The sequence below is a fragment of the Sinocyclocheilus grahami genome, unplaced genomic scaffold (assembly GCF_001515645.1).
Source record: "Sinocyclocheilus grahami isolate Dianchi unplaced genomic scaffold, SAMN03320097.WGS_v1.1 scaffold4045.1, whole genome shotgun sequence".
NCBI lineage: Eukaryota > Metazoa > Chordata > Actinopteri > Cypriniformes > Cyprinidae > Sinocyclocheilus > Sinocyclocheilus grahami.
In genome coordinates, this window is record NW_015509059.1 from 3369 (window position 1) to 13776 (window position 10408).

At 34.0% G+C, this 10408-nt stretch overlaps 1 protein-coding gene across 1 annotated transcript in view; it reads right to left on the reverse strand.

Moving 5' to 3' along the window:
• Window positions 1–441: 441 nt before the first annotated feature.
• The window catches only part of LOC107576620 (uncharacterized), a 10725-nt gene continuing 758 nt past the window's right edge, over window positions 442–10408 (reverse strand). The window contains exons 2-3 of the mRNA XM_016262768.1: window positions 6580–9596; window positions 442–6303 (exon numbers count right to left, since the gene is read on the reverse strand). Coding sequence (XP_016118254.1) covers window positions 483–6303; window positions 6580–9596 — 8838 coding nt within the window. The 3' untranslated portion in view covers window positions 442–482. The remainder of the gene's footprint in view (window positions 6304–6579; window positions 9597–10408) is intronic.

Below are 10408 nucleotides of genomic sequence, written 5' to 3' on the forward strand. Positions count from 1 at the left end.
CACTTTAATTTCTACCTTGCAGTGAACACACACTGCAATACAGCAAAATTTGGCTTAGTAGAGATAAAGTATCCACAAGGATTCTCTCTCCACCTCATTTGCCAAACAAAGCTGAACAATTATAATCACACTTACAACCTATAGCTCATCAGATGCTAAAAGTATTAATGTAAAGAACAAATATGAATAAATGTTTAAAATGTAAATGTGTTGCAAGCAGGAATATATACCATTATTTTGAAAGTCACAGCTGTACTACAAGGGTGTAAATTCTCTTTCCATTTGTCACAAGGGTGTAAATTCTCTTTCCTTTGTCAAAGAAATTTGTTTAATATGTTACACTTTCATTTTTACCCTGCAGTGAACACGCACTGCAATACAGCAATATATGGCTCCGTAGAGATAAAGTATCCACAAGGATTCTCTCTCCACCTCATTTGCCAAACAAAGCTGAACAGTTACAACCATATTTACATATTTACCTACAACTGGTCAGATTCCTCCTCATCAGTGTTAAAAGAATTACATGTAAATGAACAAAAAATACCCTCATGGTCACTGAAATATGTCGGAAGTACTATTGATTCTACATTGTAATGTGTTGTTTTTACATATACATGATCAATTAATGTGCCCTTTTCTGTTGTGGTTTGTTTGACATGTTGGACAAACCCTCTGTCTGTTATAAACTTGCAGATTGTAGAAGACCTTAAAATATTATCATTGAAATCTCCAATGACAGCAATTGTATTACTTAGGGGTTCTAGAAAATCTAACAATTTGCCAAGATTTCCTTTAAACAAAGAAATGGGATATGATGGTGGCCGATAAATTACTGCTATTAATATATTGTGTGTTGCATAGTTGCAAATTAAACATTCTAAATTGAAATTTGGTACCTGGACAACATTATATGCCAAACTGTTTGAGGTATACATGCCAACACCACCATGTTGTTGAGCTTGTAATTCAGTTAATGTTGGGTTACTGCTACTGTAAGATAAACTTCGTGGTTGACTATTGAAACTGTAACCATCAATATGTATAGTTTCTAATGAGATATCTGCAGGTAACCAAGTCTCAGTAACAGCAATGCAGTTAGGTTGCAAATGCTCAGTATGCAAAACCAAATCTGCTAAATGGTGTCCTAAATTTTGCACATTCATCAAAAATACACTGAATGCTTGTATATTCACTTTGTGGCATGATATACTTTTAACAGAAAATCTGGGCATGCTTTGAATTGCATCCTTAATGCTGTCTTTACAATATATAGCCTTCTCTTCAAAGTCTTGAATAATCAAACCAGACAAACTTCTAACACGGCTTAAAGCCACATATGCCTGTCCAGGTGCAAATATCCTCTTAAGGCACACTACTGCTTTATCAACAGTAATTCCTTGTACTTTATGTACTGTACAAGCCCAAGCAAGTTTTAGTGGAAATTGTCGTCGTAATCCCCCTTTATTATTAACCCTTTCCTCTTCCGGTTTGATACCAGTAGAGTCCAGTTCAACTGCTGTAGTATATGCAGAACATTTCCTCCTTTGTGCACCAACCTGATTGTCATCAAATTTTACATACACTGTTTGAGGGAACTTGTTGTCATTGTTTGGAAAAACTATGTGTGTTACTGTGCCACACACCCCATTAACAAGACCATCCATTACATCTACATTTTTACACAGCATTACACGAGCGCCTTTCCCTAAAAGCAGTGTTTCATCTAAACATGTATTATATGTTTTGGAATGATGACCATTTTTCAATTCAAGTTTCCCTGTTTTGTTATTATGTATAAAATCTTGAGCGTCAATTTCAACATATTCAGGGCACGTTTTAGATAGTTGCTGAACATTATGCTCATTTACTTGTCTGTTAGTTGGAAATATGTGTAAAGCTGTGCTGTCTTCACCGGTTTCACAATTTTTCAATAAATCAATGTCACTGTTTAACATTGGGGTCAGTTTTGTACGAATTCGTATTCTATTTAGTAACTCTGCAAACATATTATCTTTTTGTCTAACTATTTTTTTCAGTTCCACAACTGAAAATAGAGTAGACCATAGGTTAATACCTAGTATGTCATCAACATACAGGGGTTTCCCTTTAACTGGAGGCAACTGAAAAAAATCTCCAACTGCAATGACACTTACATTTCCAAAGGGAGAAAAGTCACCAGTTTGTTTAATCTGTCTTAGCCTACCATGAATATATGCTAATAGGTTGTGATCAACCATGGATATTTCATCTATTATCAAAATCTGCAGATCACTATATTTAGCACGCAAACAATTGAGCTTTGCTTCACCTAAAGGTGTGTATGGTAAGCGAACATCTTTTCCAATGCTAAATGTGTGATGAATAGTTGTTCCATGCAAATTATAAGCAGCAATCCCTGTAGGAGCAGTTAATAAAACACATGTATTGTCAGGATGACGACACACTGTTGATAGTAACCTTATTGCTTCATATTGAATAGCTTTTATTAAATGGCTTTTTCCTGTCCCTGCACCACCAGTAATAAATATATGTAACGGATCTGGGTTTTTCCCTATTATTTTATTTAAGCACCATTGTCGAATCTGATAAAAAATAGATAACTGTGTATTATTCAAAGATCTAATTAAGGCTAAACCATCACTTCTACACATTACATTATTTTTCTTTTCCAAGTGTGCAACCTTTGCATTACTTGATGCTAAATCTGGAATATTTTCATCTTGTTCTTCCACTTGCTGTTTTTTGTCTTTCATTTCCTCTGCACAAAGTAAACGCTCTAACTCTTGCTCTGGGCACAGGTCACACCATCCATCTTCTATTACACCATCACTGTCAATTTTATCTGGGATATTATCTAATTCATCTTCCTCCATTTCAAATTTCTTTCTATTTAAATCAACAACTGACTTGACTGAATGTTTGGATCCATCACTAAATGTTACATGACCATTCTTGTAAAATTGTTCAAATGTTTCACAGTTAAGAGGTTTTAGCTGCATATCTACACGGTATGGTAAAAACAACTGCATAATACTTTGATAGAAAAATTCTGAATTTTTTTCCTCAGAAAAGCGCACATACCGAGCAACTGCAGGTTTTGTTCGTGTTCTTTTTGTGATAAAACCACAACCATTGTTTAATTTAAGTGGACTCTTGGATTTTTCATTTTTACTTAAAATGCGATATTCTGATGCAAATGTTGCCATACACAGATCGTTCAAATCATTTGGTCTGTTCTTATAGCGATCTACAATACTAGTCATCCACATGACTTCTGTGGTAAGGTTATTTGATGTTGCTTTTTGCCTCAACACCTTTAAAGGAAGACTCATTTTAATGATATTGTCTCCTGTTGGCACAAACACAACTTTCCTTGAACACTCCTTCAGATGCATATTTGTTAACCTATACACAGATTCTTGAGCACACACGTCTCTGTTATGTAAATAAACACTGCCAAGATTTTTCAGTGCCTCTTTTGCACTAACATTTCCCTCTTTACGTGCTTCTCTTTGTGCATTACTTAACAACAATCCTATTTCCCTTTCTGACTTTGATATATAAGAAATTATATAGACCACACAAGCATATGCGTCAACAACATACTGGATATCTAAATTTGCATTCCAACATTTTAACAGTGGCTTGCTATATTGATTGATCCAAACCTCATTGACCTCTCTTTTCAGCACAACTTGTGTATTTCTACTAAAGGATTTATATGCAAGTTCAAAAATGGATTGATTTATACTTAACTGTTTAAACAAATGTTCCACACTGTTATAATTGCAATTCTCTTCTGAAAGAGCCTTCTTGATGGCCGACAAAATCTCACCCGCCTTTTCTCTATTAATTTTAAAATCTGTCTGACCTTGATTTACACATGCACATTCATTAGTTACATTACCAGTCTTATCTGCATGACAGTTACACTGACTTTTTACATCACTTTTACCACGACATATAAATGTTCGAGCAGATACTGGCCTGGGAAAATTAAAACGACAAACAGTATTTTTCTTTTTACAAGTTTTGGAATGGCGTTTTGAATGCTGTTGCACAGATGTAACAATGTCCAATAATGAGTCATCCTGTGATGGTAGTTCACAAGTTACATATTTATCAATAAATTGAATGACCTCTTCATCTGTACTTTTATCAATTACCGGGGCATTCTCAATCCAGAACAGGCAATGGACATGTGGTGAACCGCGTTGCTGAAATTCAACACGATAAAAATAGTCCTTAATTTTACCTATTGGATGGGATGAAGACATAAGTACCTCCCTTAAAAAACAATGCCACCGAAAATCAAACATTCTCGCTGCGGTGACAGGATTGCGGCGCAATAGCTCACACCTATCTGCCCATTGTAATTGTTCAATTGTCTCTGTTCTTCCTTCTTGTTTCAAAATACTAAAAAGAAGATTGTTCCATCGCATATCAGCGGAAGAAAATGAACAGAACCAAGTAGGGATACCAAGCTGACGCACACAAGCTAGTAGGTCACGTTGTGCTGTCTGCCAAAAAGCTGGGGTACCACGAATAGGTTTAAGGAAACGAAAGCCATCATCAAATTCTAACAGTTTCTTTAAAGATTCCTCATTGTTCAATACATTATCATCAACTTTTTGAACCATAGAGCCACTTTTTCCTTTACGCAATGCAATCGATACACTTGACACAACTTGTTCAATTTCAGACATGTACTGAGCAAAAAATATATATTCTACATTTTGTGCAAACCTACCATCAGCATGCAAAATCCGGTTGTTAAAATATCTTGACAATGTCAAACGGTTGTCTCGATTTTCATGGTATGTATTACATCCCTGTGGAAATAACACTGGGAAGCATTTGGCTTCATTAACAAAGTCAGAAAGTAATTTTACAGGATTATTCCCCTCTGCTGGTGCCAGATTCATTATATCATCAAAATACTGATCTAGCGCTTCCTGACCAATGTCAACAGGCATGAGACATGTATCCTGAAACATGCAATGTTGCTGTCTGTCATGCAAAAGTTCATCTTCACCAACCTCTACAGATGCTTCACCTCGTTCTGCATGTCCATCAGTCTCTTTTTCTAAAACGTCATTATCTTGTTCACTACAAAACTCATTTAGCCAAACTTCATTAAACTCTATTTCTTTATAATGCACATTTATCTGTTTTAAACATTTTAATGCTTGTCTTATGTGTATAGTGTCAACAAACTGATATTTATAATGGCCTTTATAAGTTAACTTACGCTTCAATTTTACAGGCAACAAAGATCCTTCCATACTAGAAAGAGGCAACAAGTTAGACGTTTGCACAATATTTGCTGGAACACATGTTATGGGTCCATGTACTCCATTTTGCCCCCCTTTGGGTAATGCTAACATTTTCATAAACGGTATATGTAATGCAATCAAATGTTGCTCCAAGCTATTCAAACATGACAATTCTGGTGGAATGGGATGAACTTTCAAATTGTTTCTCGCACATTCAGGTGGTATTTCACCTTTGTTAATCTTATAATGACATGTGTAACAAATCCACAGCTTGCCTCTAGGTGTATCCAGCCACTGACATGGCATTACACAGGTCTTTTCACATTTGTGTAAATATTCTTCAGTTACACATTTATCAAAATTCAAAGCTATTGTTTTTTTGTAATAATAATCTTTATTACAATTTAAAACCTGATGTCGAAATAACAATCTTTGGCAAACACAACACACAAAATCTGGTCCATCTTTTACCAAATCCAAAAAACGCTGCATAACAAAATCAAACTGTTCTGCTTTAATTTTGATTTGTTGTCTTTTAAATTGCATACCTACTTTAACACGTTTCTTATGCTCAGGATTTTCATGATACTTTTTTGTACTAATAGCCTTTACATTCTGCCTGTGCAGCTGATTTAACCTATATTTACTTTTACTCATTTCCTTCACCTTTTTTTTGTGCAAAACATTTTCTTGATAATTTCTTTTACTCATGTTTTTTACCTTCTCTTTATGCAACACATTTTCTTGATACTTTCTTTTGCTCATGTTCTTTACTTTCTCCTTATGCAACACATTTTCTTGATACTTTCTTTTGCTCATATCCTTTACATTCTCTTTATGCAATATATTTTCTTGATACTTTCTTTTGCTCATATCCTTTACATTCTCTTTATGCAACACATTGTCTTGATACTTTCTTTTGCTTGTATCCTTTACCTTTTCTTTATACAACACATTTTCTTGATACTTTCTTTTGTTCATATATTTTACCTTCTCCTTATGCAACACATTTTCATGATACTTCCTTTTGCTAATTTCCTTTTTCACTTGTTTATACAACTCATATTTCTGATACTTCCATTTACTAACATTCTTTTTCTTTTCCTGATACAACAGATCTTCTTGATACTTAGTTTTGCTCATGACTTTTTTGTTTTCCTTATGCAACAAATTTTCCTGATATTTAATGTTTTTTTGGAAGGACAATTTTCTTTTATAGTACTTAGAAAAAAAAATATTGTTTTTTGAAATAGAACTATTTGCAGGGATTTCTGTTTGACTTTTTGAATTCTTTCTACACATAAACTGTGTTTCAGGCAAATTACCCACTTTGCACAAATCAAAGCAAACATTTTTCTCAACATGTTGAACACAAATTACTGGCTCAAAATTATTATTTTCACAATGTTTTAAATATATTCCATCACTTCCCAACAATGCACTCATGCAACTGTATTTGACCCATTTTCCCTTAGTACATATAAATAGATCTACTCCTAAAGCATTAGCTGTACCTTGAAATTCTATGTCTGAAGCACAATATCCAACATATTGCATTTTTGATTTGGAAATATATTCTGACATTGAAGCAAATTCTTTAGCTACTAACTTCATGTGTTCTTCACTGTGATTTTCCATATACTTCACAACAGCAAGTCTTATTTTCCGATGACTCTTTTCAGAACCGGTAATTACTTGTGCCACTGCTCTAAAAAAACTATTGCCATCCTTTACAACGTTTTCCGTCTTACAAACAACACCTAAAGATCCATAAACAGTGGGTTCTTGTATATTTTCTCTTTCAAAATTCAAATTAAATTTATTACATAATGTTTGTGCAACTACCATAGATAGAGGACTATATGTGAATGTCATCTGATCTATATTTTCCACAACTTCAACATCTGGATCTCTTACCATTATTGCTGCACAACATGTGTCATTATGCATTGTTTTTAACACACTATGGTGCATTTCCTTAGTAATGAGATGTTTCTTGTTTTCCAAACCTTGAACATTATTTTCTTTTTCAATATTTGCTCTAATGTTGTATCCTTCAATGAAAGATGTACTGATTTTACAGTAGCCATAACAACTGTGTAGTTCAGGCTCATTAACACAAACTACAGTCTCATAATGGTTTTCATGACAGTTTTCTAAGTAGATGCTGTGTTTTGACAAAAGTGCACCATTGCAACTGTATTTTAACCAACGACCATCATAAAATGTAAAAACATCAATTCCTAAATAATCTGCTGTTGCTTGTATTTCAACTTCCGTCGCCCAGCTATTAACATATTTCATTTTAGACTTGTTAATGTATTCTGATACTGAGGAATACTCTCTTCTCAAAATTGTTCGATATTTTTCACTATTCTCTTCCAAATGTTGCACAACAGCAAGTCGTATTTTTCTATGATACTTTTGTGTGCCACTTACAGCTTGAGAGATGGCTCGAAAGAAACAGTTCCCATCAGCTACTATACTGTCATTTTTGCATGGAACTCCTAACGAGCCAACGTGTGTAAATACTGGAACATTTAGTTTTTCAAAATCCACCTTTAAATGAGTACACAAAGTTTGACAAACATGCTTACAAATAGGACTAAATATCATGTTTTTCTTTTTTACATCACTAACAAACTCAACATCTGAATTAACTTCAAAAACATCATATCTTTTTAGTTTCTTTGAAGGACAATTACTTACTGAAATATTACACTTGGTTCTTGCATCATTTGCTGGCAGATCTTTTGCGGAATCCTCATCAAGCTCAATTTCAAATGTCTCGTCAGAGTCTTTATAGCTCTCTGCCAGTCTTACACACTTTGTATGTTTCTCATTTTTGATTTTTGATGTATTTTCCTGTGTAAGTTTCACATTTGTAATAGTGACACAGATGCCAGCTATTTCAAAAAGTTTTTGCTTCTTACTGAGCCCTTTAGCTAAAAGGCTAATGTGATTGAACAACTCTTTAAGAGAAGAAAAATATACAACAACACTTCTTCCATTTCCATCAACCATGCCAAGAGCACTTCGTGCATGAGAGTCAATCAGTGCATAGTGTCCATTGTGAGAAATGATTGCACATGTACTGTTACACAATGTTAAAAGACATGTGTCATACTGCACCAACATTTTCTCCAGTCCAACTGAAAGACTACTGCAGACACCACTCTCAATAAATTCACTATCAACTACATCTATATCACCACTGACAAAGTCACCATATTCAAACAAAAAATTTTCTCCATCAATAACTGATTGTTTTGGCAAATCAGGAATGCCCAACAGATTGGATGAGTGTCTAATCCTGTTAGCGTCTCGCAAAGCTGTGTACAACTCGTCACCTAAAACAACAACTCTGTCAAGGTCTTTTGTCTGCCATGAGAATGCACTATTAACTGTATGCTTTGCTAGGCTTACCAAAGCTATTGCCATACATTGAACTCCTCGATATTTAAACTGGTCATTCCCCTGGTGAAATGATCCTCTTACAATGTTTTTAAGTCTGACAGAAGTGCTATCCTCAAACTCAGCTACAACTTCAGTGCCTATATTGTCAAACTCATCAACACCTTTGATGTCAACATCGCTGTCTGGAAACTCTGTACCACAAGCATGATCTTCTTGACCTGTCTTCACAGAAATGCTACTAACGGCATACCACTGTGCATCTAAAGAGTTCCTTAGATTCCTGATGTGAACCATCAGATCATTAAGACATGTATTGAAAACAACCACAGACGTGCCAATATCAGATGCCAACCCAAACATATCGCGTGTACCAAAATCAACCACCACAAAATAATTGTTGTGATGAATAATGACACTAACTGCACTGTGAAGGTTTAGCAGACACATTCCATCCCTTAACAAATATTCTTGCAGTTTTTCATACATTAGGCTCTCCTCTTCTAACAATTCAAAATCTTTGTACACTGGCAAACCAATTTCTACATTCCACTTACTGCCAAACACATCGTGCTGTTTAATCAACTTACACAACTCTTTCCGTTTACATTCTCTTTTCTGACTTGCCTTAATTATATATTGGGCTAATTTGTTCCCTTCCACACATATGTCATCAATATCTGTTTGTGCCCATGTACACACTGGAGCAATCACATGTTTGATTGCAGCCACAGCACAACATCCAATCAATGCATCACAACTCAATGGTGAAGCTCTTACATCTGCTGTCCCAGCTACAACAGAAAGCTGCAATTTTTCTAAACATATACATGCACTAGCATCGCTCTTACTTTTGATGCATCTTTGTGTGCGCCGCATACGAAACCCCTTCTTTCTCGGCATCTACAATAAAGGAAAAGACATGAATACTTTTTTTAACACCATTCTAAAGGGGAAAAATCCATTACATTCTGCTTACATCAATATAAATGTGGTAAGAGATTTATTTACTAACAATTAAACCTGATAAGCACACAAATAGCATTGCCTTGCTATAAACTTTTGAATTAAACCATTGTCCAATGACCTCTTGAACTTTGCCTTTTTCCATACATATATACATATACACACACACACACATATATATATATATATATATATATATATATATACATACACACACACACAGACATATACTTACACATACATACATACATACATATATATACACATACATATATATATATATATATATACAGATAGATAGATAAATAGTAATAGATAGATACATCTGAATAAATAAATAAACATACACTACAAGCTAGCCTATTCATAATGCATTATTTTCATTTTAAGTTTAAATGGGACGGGGATTAAATATGACAGTTTTAATATTTTTGTATATAATGGCAAATAAAATAAACATACTTTTTTCACTTAAAATGTTATAAATTGAGTATTACATTAAGAGTAATAATCACCACTTTTCTATACTTAAAATGAAAATAATGCATTATGGATAGGCTAGCTTGTAGTGTATGTTTATTTATTTATTTATTTACTTTCATTACAACCACTGTCAAGTTTACATTCCTGAAAATAGAAGCATTTTCCTTTGCAATAATCAAGACTAGTTTGATTTCAAACCATCAGTGAAATAATATATATATATATATATATATATATATATATATATATATATATATATATATATA